The following is a 19282-nucleotide window of genomic DNA, read 5'->3' on the forward strand; positions in this document are numbered from 1 at the left end:
TTCTTTTCTACAAATGTTCATTGACACTCTATCATACCATACACTTACATCATCCCATCTGTGCTTTACCAGATGGGATGATGATTATTATTACTACTATGAAAGTATCACTTGTTATTTATTCTCTTATCACTCATTAACACTCTGTCCTTTTCTGCCTGTTTGCACTAATGCACATACTGATAGTTCTCAACTGTATCTTGTTTTTTTACTGCAAGTCTGCACACATTGTTTCTGTTTCTCTTCCTGTTTCTATCCCTATTGCATTGAGGATGCAAAAGGCACAAGAACTTCCCTCCAGGTTAATGAAGTTCTCATTGTATATTCATAGTAATCTAGTTTTTGGTCAAAACCACAGGGAGCCAGTGGAGAGAAGTAAAAACAACAACAACAGCAACAACAAAATGCCACCTGGTGTAGGCAAAAAATAAAATAAACACAAAACTTAATTTTATGATTATATCTCCTTATATTTTGGACCTGAAAATGTACATCAGACTGGTGAGAAAGACCTAGTTTTTCATGTTTTTAAGGAAATTGTACACTGCAAACCAAAAGAAGTTAGTAGAACTTAAAAGTTGAAGCTTATCACACCTCCAATATTTTGATTACATTTAACTAAAATAAAAGTAAAATGTTTAATAATTAAATTAAAAAATACTTAGCAAATCAACCCAAGTGACAAATAGAGAGGGATGGTTTGGATATGTGCAGAGGTGGGATAGTGGATCTTGAAGATTGAGTTCTAAGGCAGGAGAAAAGAAAGTGGAAAGCAAAAACTTAAGACAACGTGGGCTAATGCTAGAATTCAAAATCTCAGTTTGATGTTCATGATAAAGCTCTTTCATTTGTGAATTTTAAAAATTTCTGCCAAAACTTACCTGTATAGTATTTGGGAAAAAAAATCATCGGTCCAATAAGACTGCTGTCAAGTCTGGCGTAGAATGTGTTGGGCATGCTCTGTTTGAACCCCTTTGAAGGTGGATCACTGAGTGCATTTAAAAAAAAAATACATATAACCAAAAATAAAAATTTATTTGTTAAACCTTGCATAATGTTAGTGCAGGAAGAGCAACTGATGAAAGACAGACATTTTACTTTTACTCCATTGTCTTTCTCAGAATCTAAACCAATCCAGCTGTTATATCACACTAAAGACTAATGTCATTTATGTTTGGGGTCAAATCAACCCCAGAAATCAAACCCTTCCAAAGAGGTCTGCCAATTAAATTAAAATAAATTAAAATAATATAATTTAATTTTACTAAGTAGCAGGTTCTTGTGAAAGAGTTACATTACTTAATTTAAGTACTTTGAGTATTTGGTTTTACAATGTACATAAAAAGAATATACAATTAAATCAAGATGGCTTGTTTTGTGAAGAAAATCAGTTTTAAAAAATATTTTTGCAAAACTATTGCACCTAATGTTAAACATATACACGCTTTATTATTCAGATGAATCATTGTGTTTCATAGATGTTCTACTGTATTTCCTCCAAATAACAGCTATAGTGACTTTGTACACGACTGCACGGAGCCTTGATGTTAGAACTGACAAATTACATCAGATCTAAACATCAGAGTTAAAATGAGAAACTATGCAAATTTAATGAAATGAAATACACAGATGGGTTTATTTTGGCTGCGATGGCTGGAAACATTACTGGTGATATGAACAGTAACAGTATGGTGTATTTTAAACCGCGCACAGGACATATGTACAATATACATACACAAAACAGTCAGACACATGCAACAACTACTGGGGGCTTCAGAAATAGTACCATACAAGGGGCTAGACCTAAGAGACTAATTTCAAAATCTACTAGAAACTGACCAAGAAGCTACTGAGCTAAATAAGTTATTATTCATATTATTAGTATTATAAAAAGTATACTCCTGACATCTTACAAAAACATTTAGTGATGTGTCTGGAGTCAATAATAATTTTAAATTAACTTCTACAGTTCTATTTTTTTCTACAAATTGTGGCTTAACTTCGTATGAATGCATTTTATTTTTTTTTTACTATTAAGGTACTCGGCATAGGCAGACTCAAATCATACCTTCTTTATGACCTCATTTCTAAAGACTTTTTTCTTTTTAAAGCCACCGTTATTCCTATAATAATAATTTACCCACACTATTTTAGTATAGGGACGATTCAATGTCCCTATATGTATAAAATCCCATGTTTCTATGGTAGGCCTTGCACTCTAATAAACATGTGTAGGGATAGCACAGGAAAAGTTGTAGCCCCGAACAGGTGAATAAATCCAAATTCACATCTTCTTTGATTTTTGCTTTCTGGATTTTCCTTTTTTAAAATCATGATTTGCGTAATATAAAAGACAAATCCAGCAGTAGTGTCACCTATAACAATTGTGCTACGTAAACTCAGTCTTCAACTTTATGAGCGGGTCTGCAGAAAGTCCAGTGATGCTCCACCGTGTTCTCATTGGCACGCTCACTCATGTGATGCACGCGTGTGTTCCGAATGGTGAAGCCCTGTTTCATTATGTAGTCCATCAGGTGAACCCTTAGGGACACCTCTTGGTGATAGTCACATGGTCCAAAGGTGAATGACACTTGGCAGTCTCTGGTGTCCATCATGTGTTTGTTCCACTTGGTGAAGTTGTTAGAAATACCTTCTAGCAGGGCATGAACCTTAGTAGTTATGGTTAGCTGCGTGATGATAACAGCAACAGGGTTTGAGTACTTTGACAGTTTCCGAGTGCTGGAAAGCTCCACGACCTGCTCAAAGATGTCAGGAGGGTACAGCGGCTTTGGATCGTTGAGGCACTGGATCAAAGGTTCGATCTGGTAGAAGTCCGCCTCTTTCCTCAGGAGGTCCGTCTCTGTGAAGTCCAAAGGAAGGGTAAGCTCAGATGTCCGCAGGAAGTTCAGGATGTACCGGAAAAGTGTTCCATCCCGGTCGATGAAGTAATTCCCTTGGGAATCGCGGGTTGTAGGGAAATCTCCTCGGAACATGGCTCCCAGCATGGAGTCCGGATAGCGCTGCAGCGTGGATAAACTGGTGGTGTATAGGTGGCCTCCCACGTTCAAGGTAACAGGAGTAGTCATCTAAAAGAAAAGAAAAACCTGTCAAGCTCATGCTATTGGAACTATATAAAAAAAAAAATTACAATGAAAAAAATATGGTAAAACATGAGTGGACACAATACAAGTCACTGAATCTAGAGCCCCCCCCCCCCCCCCCCCAAAAAAAAAAAATAAATCAAAAACCTTTTAAACATCAAAGTTGCACAAAATAGTTTCCCACCACACGAAATTTATTTTAAGTATCTTCATAGTTTTATTTTTGAAATACACCAATTTTTATATACTGCAGGAAAAACGAAAATAAATATTATAATGCAAATTTGCAAAAAAAAGCAGCATATGCATCAAAATAAACTATTTCCAGCAGTGCAATATGAGTCCTAAGCATCCCAGAAACGACACAAAGTCATAAAGTCAAACATAACTTTTAAAAACACCAGTATAGGCTCATAAGGCCCTGATGGTAAAAAACTACATTTCCGCAAAATGACATCACTTCCGGTTTCGGGCAGGACATGGAGGACATGGATAGTTCACGCTGATGGACATAGGAAGTGTTACAAATAGCTGATCGGATTGGCAAAGCGTGTTTCTGGAATATTATGTTTTTGTTGCTGCAAGTGCTTTTTAATGCAGTTTTTGCAAAGCTATTGTAACCCACATCAGATTTGTGGGTTGTGCTGCTGCATAAGGTTGGAGGTGTAATTTTCCCTCCCCGCCGCTAGGAGGTGAGTATGCCTTGAGATGACTTTCTGTTAGTCAACATTTCCTGTTGTGGAAGCCGTTACTCACGAGGCAACCGCTACTCACGAGGCAACCGCCAAATTAGCTGAAAGATCCTGGATCTGAGATCTGTGAAATACGGCCGTGGGAAGCTGCGTCAGCTGGACGAGCTATCTCACCACGAGCTCCGGTAAGGGATGCTACATGAATGTTAGCACCATAAAGACATGTAGTTGACTGCTGTTAATATATTTTCTGCTTTAAAAAACAAAACCAGTTGGAGTTGTGATATTTATGTTTAAAGTACTGTAAGATCACTGATGTGCAGATGTTTAATTTTAAGTGCTAAAGTATACATTAGAATGTGCCCAGCTAACCGCTAGTATTAAGCTACTGCTTAGCGATCTCTGTGTTCTAACATTACTGTGATTCATCTGAGTTTGTTAGCTTTCCAAAACGTTGGAGAAGCAGTAATATTGTCATGTAGTGCTTAAATGCACCCTTTCAGTTTTGTTGACTTAGAAGTTAATTCATTTGATGAAGATGCAAAAAGTTCATAAAATGTGATTATAAAATGTGAGGGATCTCATTACTCTGTTGAATGTGTTAATGTTTAAAGAAGTTGATATATTTTTCTGAGAAATAATTCAAGTTGAAATATCTTAAAAAGAAGAACAGTTAAAAGCAAGCTGTTAAAAGGATAAATATGGGAGAGTGAATCTTATAAGTTTATTTATTCCCAAAAGGGTAAATATAAGGTATATTTTCTGTTGCACTAAGACCTTGTGTGATGTAACTCAAGTTATTTTATGATGGTTGAGACATTGTATAACTAAAATAATTTGTTATACTTGACTGAAAGATGAGTGATGGAAAAGGCATAGATAAAATAGTAATGTATGCACTCTGCACTGTGTGCATAGATTGGTTTTTGACCAGGACTGGATCATTTGAGATCTGAACCCTGTGGGTTCAGTGGCGAGCCAATCCCAAGAGAGTGACTGTCGACGGACCCGAGTGCGGTGTGGCCAGCCGTGGGATCCATCTTCAGCGAACCTCAGGACTATTACTACCTTCCTTGATACAGATAAGACTAACACTTTAAAAATCTACCCGGGTAGTGTTAGAACCAATGGACAGAAACACACACACAAGGAACTCTAATTTCTCTTTCTAAAGAGAAGTGGACTGAGCAACGGGAGCGGAAGCTCTTTAATTGAAACTCTTTGGAGAATTTCCTTAAAGAGGATGTTGTTTTGATTTTATTTTTGGGCCCTTTAATGTGCGTTTGTGCACTGTAGGAAGCCGGCTTTAGACAGGCAGGGTTTGTAAACTTTACAACTTTCAATACAGTTTCTATTCAAATCACATCTTATCTATCATTGTGTGGTTCCTTCTCTGCTGATCCTTTCAAGGCTCCATAGTCTTACCTAGAACTTTCTGATACTGGTCCAAAGTCGTCGAGACAATAATTTAATGCACATCTCATGTTGTTTAATTGTAATACCTGTTACACTATATGTGGAAGGAAACTTTGACTTAGGACAAGCTGATGGCATAAGATGTAAGTACAACGCCTCCGGTTTCATATGCAAAAAAAATTATTGCGATAGCTTACGTGGTTGCAGTGCTACCGGGATTTAAAAATAGTTACGCAAAACAGAGCGTGCCTGCTCCGACTGGCTTTAAAGGGTTAATGCAGGATTTGCTTTATTAGACTAAACTAGTTTCAGCTAAAGTGGCAACAGAGCAAGTTTATGTGATTATGTGATCCATTGTCAGACACATGTCAGGTTTCTTAGGTGTCTCTTACCCTATGGCCCCAGTCTCCATTATCCATTTGTAGAAGAATAGCAGCTTGGCCAGAACCAAAATAGAGAGGGAACGAATGAGGATCAGCTCACTTTGATTTCACCTGTGAGAAAACAGTGATATTAACATCAGCTGTAACAAGACTTCATATGCAGAACAAGACGGACACAGTCTTGTTCTAGGTTAAATGAGGTTTTTCAGTACAGACTTAAGCATCTGTGTGCATGCCTTGAGTTATTTGAGTAAGGGTAAGCGTAAATAAACAGACTGTGCAAAAGATTTGAGTGGTGTTATTTTCAATGTGACTTTACCCTCTTACTGTGAAGTCAGCAGCCTGGGATGTTAGTAGATGCTGGGACTCTTGTGATAAGATTTTATTAAATTTGCATTCAGGAACAGGTGGAGCTGAAGCTCTGAACCTTAATCCCAAAGCCAACATGGCATTGAAGTGCTTTGTGTGCTCAGCACAAGTCTGAATTTCTAAGTATGGATTTTATTTAATTTAAAGAAAATAATCTCAAAAGCCACTCTGCATAAACACGAGATGACAGGCTTTTGTTTTAGCCTCCACAGTTACTCGTGATAGTTGTCATAAACCTTACTAATCTGGCTGTTCTTTTGGAAATTCTGACATTATTCTTTTTTACATAGTTCTCCAGCTGTACCCAATCAGGGTCAAGAATAACAGAAAAGGGAATATAAGAATACGCTATAAAAACAGTAATGTCCTTAAACCATCATTAAAGTAACAAGATCAACTGGGGATTAAAGAAATACAAATGACAATAATAATGTTACCAGATGTCACTATACAGTATTTCATTGATATTCACTGAGTGTAGTAAAACAATTTGCACTGCTGCGACAGAGGAGGATGTTAGGGTGCAGCAGGGTGATATGGAGGAAGATGACCTGCTGTGGCAACCTCCAAGGGAGGAGCCAAAAAAGGAAGTGCTTATAAACACACACAAACACGCACACACACACATATATATGTATGTGTGTGTATATGTGTGTGTATATGTATGTATGTATTAGGGGTGCAACGATACACAAAATTCACGGTTCGGTTCGATACTTTGGTGTCACGGTTCGATATTTTTTCGATACAAAAAAAATGTTCATGCCTTTTTAATTTGTCATTTATTAAAATTATAAATATATATTTTAACTCAAAAGTACAGTTTTTAAATTTAACCCTAACCCTTGTGCGTGTTTTTTATTTTGACAGCGAATACGCACCTGCGGACCACTTATGTGCAGCCCTGGTTATTTAGCTCATCATATTGCAGCCACAGAAATTCTTTTGTCCATGAAACCATAAAGCTGCACTTTCTTTTTGCCTTATAGTCTGATTTGTCATAACTTCTCCGATTTGTGGTAAGCTTTTCTTTGGCTGTCACTTCTTCACCCTGACCTGTCTTATTTGGCTCAGCAGAACTAAAATATATATCTGTCTGTGAAGGTTCTCAGTCATCCAGGTCATCGTAGTCAAATATATATCCTGCTGCTTTTACACACGCACTCACATAACGCTCAGCAATTCTCTGCGCGATCAACCTCTCACATGTTTAAGCTGCGGGAGAGTTCACTTGTCATGTTTGCATAGTAAGCTAACGATTGATAAGACGATGTCAGAGGAATTGGTGCACAAATTATCATCACTCACAGATCAGTGCTGTCGCTCTCTATACACAGTTCGCACGATTGCAAAGTGAAAGCAAAAAAACAAGCGCAAATTCAAACGCGATTTCAATATGTCACATATTGACAGTGGCTCATCGATGCCAATGACATAATTACCCAGCTACATTTCCGAAAGAATGCAAAAGCATTGACATATATTTTTCCTTCCAACAAAAGCCCGACGGGCAGGGCAGAGATAGATTTTGGTAGCCCGACTGAAAAAAAATCGCTAGCTCCAGGACGTCGGGCTAGCGATATTGCAAGCCCTGTATCTGATTGAGGAATCACTCATCTTTGGAAAAGAGAGTTTATTACAGAGAAATGTCTCTTTCCAAAATAAAAGCTATACTATCCGCTTCTTCTGGGCTATATTCTCAGCAGCATATTAAACAGCTGTCTAAATGACTCGGCTAAAGTTAGTAGCATGCTTGCTTGTTTTTTTTCTGCTTCCACTTGTCTTTGCACTAGGATGATGTCGGCGTAAATGTGCAGTCATATTCGTTGTGTTCCCACTAGTGCTTTCAGGTTAATCTCGTTGAAATGACCTTAACGCCACAGCACGGCAAATCTCCGTTAACGAGCTACCGCCGATCGCCCCGTGCATGGGGCTAGACGGCCAACACGTTAACGAGCTAACTGCGCTAACACACTAGTTCCCACCCATGTAATTGAGCATTGCATGGCACATCCAACATACTGTTTTACTTTAGTCCATGACTCGCTTACCTTCAGGGTCATACGTCACATGAAAACCAAAATAATTCCAAAGGCCAGATCTGAATGAGGGTGGTCCATGGGGGAGGTCCATGTTGTAAGGGGAGCTTAACTTCTGTCTCGCTAGCTTGCCCTGCGCTCTTCCTTCTGACGATGCTGTCTGTGTTGAGCGCTCAGTGAATCTGCGTTCGACTACTCCACCTAGGCTGCACTGTCGACCCTAGGCGGAGTAGTCGAACGCAGATTCACTGAGCGCTCAACACAGACAGCATCGTCAGAAGGAAAGTTGATAAAATAAATTACAAATTTTGTATTGTTCGATACATATGCGTACCGAACCGAAAGCACTGTATCGAACGGTTCGATATCGATACGAATATCGTTGCACCCCTAGTATGTATGTATGTATGTGTGCGTGTTAATTTAAAGGAAATTGCCAATTTAAATAATAAAGCACTACTATCCACTTTCCCAACTTGTGTACCACAAGGAGACACTTAGAGTATCTGCATATTTCTGTATACTTAAAGTAATAAAGCAAGTATAAGTAAGCCAATGTTCTAAGTAAGAGAGTAACTAATGTAAATTATACTCGCAGAATTTGGTTTTATGATCTGAGCTTTCATCTATAGGCAAATAACGTACGCGGTACAGTCCTCATTCTTAATTTCCTTTAAGCAACCCTTAGTACTCCCCATCTCATTTGTTATGCTACTATAATGTGGCTGGTTGCAGAGCAGCAAATACAAGGCTTGGTTCTATCAATTGCTGCTTCCCTGTTTAAATATAAACTTAACATTTCACTTTCAAAGCATGAAAGTCGGGACTAAATAGCAGAAACCACAAAAGCACTCAACTTGAAACTTAAACCTGGCGCAGATAAGCACCCTATATAAAACTGCCCACACAGACCTGTTTTACTTACAACATTTAACTAAGGTGTATTGGTTCACTGCATGCTAGTGAAGCCAGCTAACCAATGTTTCTTTAAAATATCCAGTCGACAGTGCCTTTGCAGTATTTGCTGCCAACTGGCTAACAAGCTGCTACAGCAAGCCCCGAAGTGCATTTTTAAGTTCAGTACCGTTACTACATCACAAACCCAGCTCGGATACACAGAGCTGTGTGGCGTGAAACACAATGAAAGCATACAAGTTAACATACAACCCGCTAATCTAGCTAATTGCTAGCTTCTGGTTAGCAAGCTAACGCAGCTAGCATCCCATTAGCTGCTCCTACTGCTAAGGTTAACGCCAGGGTCTTAGTAGGACCGAGCAGTGAGTGACACATGAGCTAAAACCATGCCTTACCTGCTCTCTTTCGTGCGTACTTGTGTGTTTGTTTTTATTCAGCGACAGAAGCCTGTGGTTGGTGTCTAACGGTGCAGCTTGAGAGTCACTGATGTTTACCGCTGGTCGCACTGGGTAACTGTGCTCGGCTCCGAGCTAAACCAAGACTGCGCACACAAGGAGGATCAAGGAAGAGAAGGAGGGAGGTCCTGGTGCAGCTGCAGGCGCCTCTCAGTGAATCACGCTCACACATAAACGCATGGTCGTTTTATTATCGTCATGCAGCTTGTGTTATAACAGAAATGTGATTCATTCACACTGAAGAAATGCAGGAAGCCTTCAATAATTTCTTACTATCTTAATTGTACATTTTTGTGAGGTGTCTGCATCTTCTATACAAAAGCAGGAGCACTTGGAGCATTAGAATAACATGAAACGATGAAAAGTCTTTAGGTCAGGTGGCTTTCTTTGTGCCACTTCTGGCATTTTGCTGCAAGATGATGAACTCCAGAATGAGTCTGGCTGTCCGAGAAGGCCTCTCCATCACCACAGAGTGTCCGCAGTTCTCCAGCAGATCCACTCTGCATTCAGACAAGGTCTCTGCAATCACTGCCGCTCCAGAGACATCCACCACCTGAGCAAATGCAGATGATTACCAGTATGTCTATGACAGGGATGCCAAACTAACTTTGCACTGCTCACTTTGATCTTAAGTGGTGTGGACCAGTGAAACTCTTCTTTTTGTCAGTGTAAAGAAGTTTATCTATGAATTTAATCGAAGAGGAAAAATAGTGGGAAAAAGGAACTTCTCTGTTATTTCATTTTTTAAAATTTGTTACCTATTTACTTTGGTGAAGTATAAATGGCCATGGGGGAAGTCTTTATCAGTAGCCAAAGCTGTAAAACGTATAAAAATGCAATTCAATTTACGACCTTCATATTTCCCAAAGCCGTCCAGTGGGCCAGACTGAAGTCTTTCTCAGCCCAAATCTGGTACCCGAGCTTTATGTTTGACACCCCTGCTCTATAAAGTTTCTCTTTAATAGAAAGCCTGAGCCACCACTTTCAGTGTACAGCACGTGTGCACCTGGAATATGAATCTTCAGATTAGTTTAGACGCAAAACCTGCTGTGTAATCATTTATGTACTTGGAGTCATTGTGTTAGTTTACCTGGTCTTGTTTGCCCCATATCACTTGTAAAGGTGTGGTTATTAGATGCAAGTGGTCCTGTAAGGCGTATCTTGATTTCTCACCTACAATCTCCATAAAAACTAAAGAAAAAGAGAATTTACTGGAATTTTTCCACTAAACTGGAAAATACTGAAATATTTCAATACAAAGTGAACTGACCCTCTTGGTAAAATGTGTTGTGAGGCTCTCGGACATCTACCAGGCCTTGAAGGATCTAATCAGCGAAAAAGTAGCTTTAACAAAAAGTTCACAAAATAAGCCAAGCTTCGAATAACAAAGCAATTCAGTAAGACGATTACTACTCTGTATTTGTTATTTTTATAGTCTACATCGTGATTGCAAATTATTAGCGCATAAAACAAAACAAAAAAAATGTATACTTGAAATTAAGGCCTGACCTGCTGAGGAATTTTAAAGCGAACATGGGAGCACAGTTTGAACATATCCTCCATCTCCTCGGGTGTAGTGGGGATCAGCGGGATGTTCAGGGTGTAATTGCTGTGTTCCAGGTCCTGCACATGATTGTCAAACTTGGTCTCACATGGATGTCTTATTCCTGCAGAATAAAATGATGATTTTGGACACAAAGTTAATTTCATGCTCTGTATTAATCGGTTTGCTATTAAAAAGGCACTATTTAATCTCCAGAGAGCCCCTGTCCTCATATGGGGACAATAAATTGTGGCTTTCCTGCACCTTATCCTTTACTCTGTTCAATAATGTGATTTATATTTTGCTAAACAGTGTCTTTATCGTGTCTTGGCATAAAATAAACCCAGTCCCAATCATTTAATGTTGCGCCCTGGGAAAATTAATTGCATAATGGGTCCAATTACAGATCCAGTCTTAGGTGGAATGTAGGGTTTATATTAGTAATTAAATATTATGTCTAGCTGAACATATTTTTTTGTCATGAAAAAAAAAGTAACAAACTAAGCAACCTTCACACTTTCAGAGCCCATATGCTGCAGAATGAGTGCTCACTTGGCCAACCAGTTGAACAGCGGCACTACTGGTTAGCCTGACCCATATCCACCCCCCCCCCCCCCCCCCCCACCTTCCCACACACACACACACACACACACACACACACACACGTTCCTCCTTAGGATAAACGGAAAACCACCATAAAAGAAACACTTTGTACATTTTAAATAGTCTCCCTCATGTAAATACACTGACGTTGTCAATATCTTGGTTTTTCATACATTTTCATACATTGCATTGTTCATATTCGGCTAACAGTGAAATGTGTTTAATAAATAAACTTACATTAAAGTTCATACTCACTTGTGTTGAGTAATTGTGAAAACAGCATTAAGTTAAATCCACATATATCTGGCATGTCAGGATGTGTCTTTATGATGTTGAATTATGTTAATTTTATTAGCCATTTTGTCAAACTTTTAAAATATAGTATGGTATTACACTACCTCTATTTTGAACAAGAAAATGAATAAAACTAACTGTATTTTGTTAACCAACTGATTCTAAAAACTTTGGATTTTCTGTTTCTACATCTTATACATCTTAGGACCCTACTCTATTTCCATTTGATCACAGAGGTGAAGTCCTTAGTTGGAGCTCTTCCTACATCTAACTTCTTTTTCTGTTTTTTTGGTAAGTTCCTTCATTTCTTTCTATCTGTCTATTAAGAAATGTGAGTGCCTGTTTAAAGTTAAAATATTCACTCTTTCCTGCATCCAGCCTCTCTTTGGACAAAGCACAAAGGGCTCATTGATGATGGTTTACACAGGAACACACAAAAGTGTGTTTCCATGACTTCAGAGGACAGTGTACTGACTTTCATTTCCTAAAGAATTACCACAACTCTAAGCACTGATTGCCGAAACAAGTCTTCCCTCTAAAACGTACTCCCTTTTTCTCACCATATTAGAACTGAACCCCACAAAGTTACCTTGACAGCAGACAGATTTCATCACAGCATAGTACGATTGGGCTCACGCATACACAGACACACAAACACACTGACTGACCATCTGGACAGATGAGAGTCATGCTACAGATTTCTGAGGGATAGCAGGCTGCGTAAACCCCGGCTACATTTCCCCCCATGCCGGTTCCAACCAGATGGAACTGTTTCCTGTTTAAGCGGATGGTTTCCACAAACTGAGAAGAACAAAAGACAAAAACAGAGTTTTACTGGAATGATTTAGGCACCTGACAAACACACCAACATATTTTAAAAACTATCTATTGGGTGTACCTGATGGATTCTTTTGACCTGCCCCTGAATGGAATAATCATCTATGTTGGTGCGTGTTGTCCCCTCATGGCCAGGCATGTCCACACACATAATGTGCAGATGTTTTGGCAGATACTGGAGCAGCAGAAGACAAAAAAGAACGCTTAATGTCATTAATATGAGAAATGCATTCAAGCCAAGAAAGGGTGTTTTAAGAAGAATTTCATAAACAGCACAATATGTATTTATGAAATCATTTCTAATTAATGTTTAAATTGAAATAAATTCCAGTCTTTCTCTTGGATCGTGTGACTGATGGAGCATAACTCCACTGGATAGATGTCTGACTAAAAGCATACATTCAGCCTTTCTTTGACAAAAAGTTTGAGTGTTAGCTAGTTTTAAGCTGAGTGTTAGCCCCATGAGCTATTGGGAAGTAAAATGTGATGTCTAGTGTCAGCCAAACCTTGACAACAGTGAGCCATGTGTCTTTGTGAGCAGAGAAGCCATGCAGCATTAAGATCGAAGGTCTCATTCCAGGCTTTCCTCTGTAGGAGTAACAAAAGCGATAACCACCACAATCCGCATAGCCCACCTGCAGGCCCAGAGTCCTCCTCCAGTACCTGAAAACAAGCAGGTACCATATCTGAGCTACAAAGACTTACATGCAAATTCAAATCTGGGCTTTCTTCGCTGAAATGCTTTAAAGGATTAATGATGAGGCAGATTCTTTTTCTTGGATAGTCACAGCAACTAAGACACAAGAAATATCATTAAACAAAGTATGCTAGGTAACCAATGCCACAGTTTTCAACAATGTCATTGATAAATGAATATAATCTTTAGAGCACCTTTCCAAATTAGAAACCACAAAGCGCATGACAAGAAAGGGCAAAGAAAATCCAGGTACACTATACAATATGTACATACACCACTTTGTTAGGCACACTTGTATAACTGCTTATTAACACAAATATCTAATCAGCCATCACAGGGTGAGATGCGAAAGCTCAAACCGTACATCAGAATGGAGCAGAACGGTGATTAAGTGACTTTGAGAGAATGGTCAGAAAGAGAAACTATCCAATGAGCAGCATTTGTCTGGGTGGAAATTTCCTGTTGATGTCAGAGGAGAATGGCCAGACAGCTTTGAACTAATAGGAAGGCAAAAAACAAACAAACAACAACCCTAAAATAACCACTTGTTTCAACCAGAGTATCTTTGAACATTCAGCAGGCCAAACCTTGAAGCAAATGGGCTACAACAGCAGAAGATCCCATTGAGTGCCATTTCTGTCAGCTAAGGACAGAAAAATCACACAAGCTCACCAAAACTGGACAATAGAAAATTGCCCACTTTGATGAGTCTCCATTTCTGATGTGACATTCAGAGTGTATGGTCAGAATTTGGCATAAACAAGATGAAAGCATGGATCCATCCTGCCTTGTACTAATAGTTCAGGCTGCTAGTTGTGCAGTGGTGTGGGGAATATTTTCTTGGCACACTGGGTACCAGTTGAGCATTGTTCTAAATATTGCTACCTATTTGAGTATTGTTGCCATGACTATCCCTTTATGGCCACAGTGTACTCATCTTCTTATAGCTTCAATATAATGCACCATGTCACTAAGCTAGAATCAGGCTCCAATTACAATGAGTTCACTATACTCAAATGACTCAGTCCCCACATCCCAGTCCAATAGAGCCCCAGTGAGTGGGGTAATGGAAGCCAGCAAATCTGCTGTAACTATGTGATGCCATCATGTCAATATGGACCAAAATCTTTCAAGGATGTTTCCAGCATCATGTTAAATCTATGCCACAAAGAATCAAGGCAGTTCTAAAGGCAAAAAGGGGGTCCAGCCCAGTACTAGCAAGGTGTACCTAACAAAGTGGCTGTTGAGTGTAAATCATAGATTCAATCAGATAGAAACATCAATAATGTGATTAAACCTCATCCTGGATTAAGTTAGCATTCCAAACCAAACATTCTGACTGACACATAAAAATATATCATAGAATAGTATAAAATATAAATTGAAGCACAGCACAAGAAAGTCATCTACATTACCAGTAATACACTTTAATTAATGCAGAGGGCCAGAGAAGAAAGGAAGCCAGAAAGGCCAGGATGGGAATAGCCAGTGTTCCTCCAGCAATAATACACAGGTTCACCACATCCAGATCAGCTGCCATGGCTCAACTGAAAATAAATGAACACAAACTCACGCATTGTCCTTCTGGGGAGAAATCTGTTAAATAAATTCCACATAATTTCCATATTTAGTTAAGACTATAAATAAAGGGATGTCTTTAGGATGTGCATGTGCACAAAATAACATGATACAAGCTGTAAAATAACTAAAGCGCGCTTCTATAACAAAACACACATGCTAAAAAAAACTGTAAAAACTTACCTTTGAGATGATTTCCCCTCCTTTCTTCTATCTCAGGCGGGAGCATCAAAAGTGATTTTGTTAAATAGGTGCACAGCATGCACACTCTACAGCATTTATTTCTGCTATTTTTATGTGCAGAAAGTATCAGTGGTTAACTAATATTTCTAAAATGAAAAGCGCCTGTTGCAGAGGGCAGTTATTCGTTTCAGATTATGCCTGCTCTGAATAAACTCATTGATTCTCATCGTCGGGGTAAAATAGGCCACTCCATCATTGGGTCGATCATTTAAAGTGAACACAGGCCAAGCTTTGTGCAGACAAGATAAATTGGGGTTCTGAATCAGACTTTAAATACTGAAAAAATAATTTTTTAGTGTGTATGACAGACCTGTCTTACTTCCATCTGGGACGAATCCCAGAAATAAATGTGCACTTTCATAAAAGGTGCCTCGTTTGGTCAGATGCAGTGGCGCTCACTATTTTTTACTGACACGGTTAGTCTGAGAGTGGAGGCTGAGGAAGGCCAGTCCAAACAGCCACATCAAATTACAAGCTGAAGCTTAAGGCTAAAACTAACCACTGGGTGTCATTATAGAGGCAGACTGTTTCCTGCAGTGTGTGGTAAAGTTTCAAGGGTCCTTTGCACAGGGTGTCGTGAGGACCTAACTTTAAGATGTCGTCACTTCCAGTTCAGTGGGGATTGAGGCTTTTAGGGAATTGGATACAGATTTCATTTGCAGATGTGAGCGACAGAATATCACATCTTTGCAGACATGCTGCCCTACTGCATTGATGCTGACTCATCAGACTTCCCCCAGTGCTGTGTACATTTCTATATTTATTTTTCTATATTTATCCAATGCATAGAGATGTGTCAAAAATATATACAGATAAAAACATGAAGCAGAAAAATAAATCATAACCCTAAAAATTAAAACTACATTTTCCAGTTATTTTCAACTAGATTAAATCTGCTCAACTAAACTTTGCAAAGTAACACTGGGTGTGATTCTGATTTAGAATTAATCAGCAGTGTTTTTCTGTTTATCACCTTGTGTGCATCAGTCCAATCAGAGTCTAAAGGTCTGTAAAGCACACAGTACTGACAACTGTTAAATAAACAGCTGATAACTGCTGTTGGGAAAGTGACGTTCAGCTTCTGAGATCTGCTAAAAACGCCCGAGCTGTTCATTATACTGTGATTTTAGTAAACTGGTTTAATCATTGTGGTTATTCACAAACGATGTCAAAATTTAAACTGAACCCAATACAAAACAAGGATTACAGAGTAAAAAGGCTGAAGTTCACAGATGCCACTCTGCTGCATCTCTGGTCCACTACAGATGACCTACATGCAAAGTAGAGCAGAACAAATGGACACGGCAATGCTGCAGAGGGGCTCGCCTTGCATGGGAATGATTCTCATATTTGAGTGTATATAGGATGGAGGGGATGCTCCCAGTCTGCTCGCTTTGACTACATCACGTTAGCCGTCGTATTATGTCCTGAGAGGAATACTTGGTGGAGCAAAGCTGGCAGAACAAAAAAAAAGAAAAGCAATGTAGCGACACAAAAACGTGTCACGATGACACATTCACACAGGTCAGCTGTTTTGCTGGGAACAACGACCTCATTGTGAAATTTTAAATTTGCCAATAGGATCGTGTTGAGAAACACTCGGCCTCATCCTTAAAGAGTAACTGTGAGTGTTTGGGTTGCTTTAAGGGAGTTGCTGCAGTGAGTGTTTGTCTCCCAGCAGAAAGACAACCACACAGGCATGGATCGATTAGTGAAGGAGCTTAAAAGACCAAGAATCCCTTCATTTGAGCCTCAGTTCAGAAGTGATCAGTAACATTTCTTCATGGAAAATAAACAACTACTAGAAATCGTAAAATTATTCATTGGAAGAAAATAACTAATGGGGTTGTCTGACTATTTTAGAAGAGTATCTTTTGCGTACATTTTCTGCTTGTATGGTTTTGTGTCACGCTTCCATGATACAATTCAATAAAGTTGGAGGGGGAAAAAAAAGAAAAAGTCAAAATCAAAGCAGCAGAGACTGCAAGGTCTGTACTCTGATGCTGAGGGTCCATCTGGTCACAATTTCTGGAACAGTTTGTTTGTGGTGGCAACCTTGTTTAACCCTGATGTGCTCCAACTTTGCATTCTAGGATGTGGAGGAATTAAACTCAACAGAATCAATGGTCTCACCTGGACTAGCATCACACCTTCATTTGAGCCTTCTGTGTTTATCATTTCTACGATAGACACATCTAACTAAAGAGCAGAGTGAAGGTTCTCCCGCGGTTTTCTTACATGTACTTTGGCTTACATTTCCCCCTCCCTCTTTCAAAGGAAATGAAACTGATGAGAAATACAACAAGTTCCCCCACTCTGCATCTGATTCATATCAGAGCAAACTGACTATATGTTTGGAAATGCCCTTAGCCGTAAAGGATTAACCCTTTAAATACAGTTTATGACACAACCTGTGTTGCAGCTATGTAGTGTTCAGTTGAAGCAGAGATAATCCTGTTGACATCACCAGGTATATTTTGCCAAAAAGTGGCGAATAAGCTGAAACTCTAATTTAAAAGAAAAAAACAAACAAAAACAAAAATGTTTTTCAAAAAAAGAAGTGAAAAAAGTGAAATCTATTAGCTCTGGGAGAATCAGGCATAGTTTGTCCTGTTTTCCAGGATTGTCTAATCCATTTAATCCTATGATCATGACAGCCTATACAATGCAGGACTAGTTATAAATGAGATGACCTATGTACAAGGATTTTTGTCTTAATTCCCACATTGATACCAGCTTTTGCTTTGCTTGTTGAAAAACAGGATGACGTTCAAGCTGATCAGTCTCGTCTGCCACTCTACGCCTCTATGCAAATAGAAGGTAAATTGCAGGCTGATGCCTGTCTACATGTTGACTTTACAACAGCACATGCTTTTCAGGTGATACACACCTTTTACCTAACAAAACATTACTCTCAGCATTAACCATTTTCTTTAAATGTCAACTGCAACACATAGTGTGATAGAAAAGGGAGGGAAAAACAGCAGATATGAGACCAAACTTAACCCTTCCTGGATGACAGGAGCGATATCAATATTCTAAAATGCTACAGAAAAGATATGACCTCCGGCAATTTGTCTACATGAAGACAATGGATGAATGAACGGATGGATGAAGATAATGGTTATTTAGGAGAAACAGAAGCCACCCTCTACTGTCTTCAGAATGAATTCCCTGTTGCATAGATTCAACAAGGTTCTGTAAATATTAGTCAGAGATTATGGTCCATATTTGAGTACAAAATTGAGTACAGTGAACTCATCGCAATGTTCAAGAAACAAGTTTGACATGATCTGAGCTTTGTGACATGGCATGTTACCTTGCTACAGGCAACCATCAGAAGATGGGTACAGTGTGGTAATCAAGTGGTGGCCAACAACAATATTCAGGTAGTTTGTAGTTTAAATAATGAGCTATTACACCACTACCACCAATCTCAACTACTTGTACAAGACACGGTGGATTGATGCTTTCATCTCTGTCCATCCATCCATTCACGTTAGTTATGTCAATTCTGACCTCATGTCTGAATAGACTTCTTCCAATTTTCTTCTGTTCAGTTTTGATGGACCCATGTGAATTGAGAGATTAGAGGATGCTTTAGATGTTAACGGTGCTGGAGCGGTTTAAATCATAAATATACAACAGACTCCAATTTGTAATAACAAACACACACCCATTAGTGCAACTGCAGGAATGATCAGGATGACCTCAAATTTACTGTTTCTTAACAGTAGCATTTCCTCTTTTTCAAAGTTTGATATGGGCAATTGTGGCTCAAGAGTTGGGAGTTCGCCTTGTAATCGGAAGGTTGCTGGTTCGAGCCCTGGCTTGGACAGTGTTGGTCGTTGTGTCCTTGGGCAAGACACTTCACCTGTTGCCTACTTGTGGTGGTCAGAGGGCCCAGTGGCACCAGTGTCCAGCAGCTTCGCCTCTGTCAGTGCGCCCCAGGGTGGCTACAATGTAGCTTGCCATCACCAGTGTGTGAATGGGTGGATGACTGGATGTGTAAAGCGCTGTACAAATACAGGCCATTTACCTTTTTTTTTTTTACCATGTTGTGTATTCAAAGATGTTCTTCTGCATACCTTAGATGTAACAGCTGGTTGCCCTCTTA

The 19282-nt window shown here is 39.2% G+C and overlaps 2 protein-coding genes across 3 annotated transcripts; both read right to left on the reverse strand.

Moving 5' to 3' along the window:
* Nucleotides 1–1014: 1014 nt before the first annotated feature.
* Nucleotides 1015–9357, reverse strand: kctd6b (potassium channel tetramerization domain containing 6b). Of its 2 annotated transcripts, none has more exons than XM_085443689.1 (2): nt 9311–9357; nt 1015–3086 (listed from the first exon to the last, which is right to left on the reverse strand). In XM_085443689.1, the coding sequence occupies exon 2, from the start codon at nt 3084–3086 to the stop codon at nt 2400–2402; it is 687 nt and encodes a 228-aa protein (XP_085299815.1). In that variant the 5' UTR covers nt 9311–9357; the 3' UTR covers nt 1015–2399. The 2 variants fall into 2 exon arrangements, with proteins under 2 accessions (XP_085299815.1, XP_085299814.1); XM_085443688.1 differs by lacking the exon at nt 9311–9357 and adding an exon at nt 5602–5661.
* Nucleotides 9358–9742: 385 nt separating this feature from the next.
* Nucleotides 9743–14952, reverse strand: abhd6b (abhydrolase domain containing 6, acylglycerol lipase b). Its single transcript, XM_085443690.1, has 8 exons — nt 14760–14952; nt 13154–13310; nt 12709–12822; nt 12479–12611; nt 10880–11037; nt 10641–10695; nt 10461–10561; nt 9743–9923 (listed from the first exon to the last, which is right to left on the reverse strand). Exons 1-8 carry the CDS (start codon nt 14882–14884, stop codon nt 9744–9746), a joined length of 1023 nt encoding a protein of 340 aa, XP_085299816.1. The 5' UTR covers nt 14885–14952; the 3' UTR covers nt 9743.
* Nucleotides 14953–19282: the final 4330 nt, after the last annotated feature.

The sequence above is a fragment of the Copadichromis virginalis genome, linkage group LG20 (genome assembly GCF_057382275.1).
Source record: "Copadichromis virginalis isolate Kocher_CV1m ecotype Utaka linkage group LG20, C_Virginalis_male_GT1.1, whole genome shotgun sequence".
Taxonomy (NCBI): Eukaryota; Metazoa; Chordata; class Actinopteri; order Cichliformes; family Cichlidae; genus Copadichromis; species Copadichromis virginalis.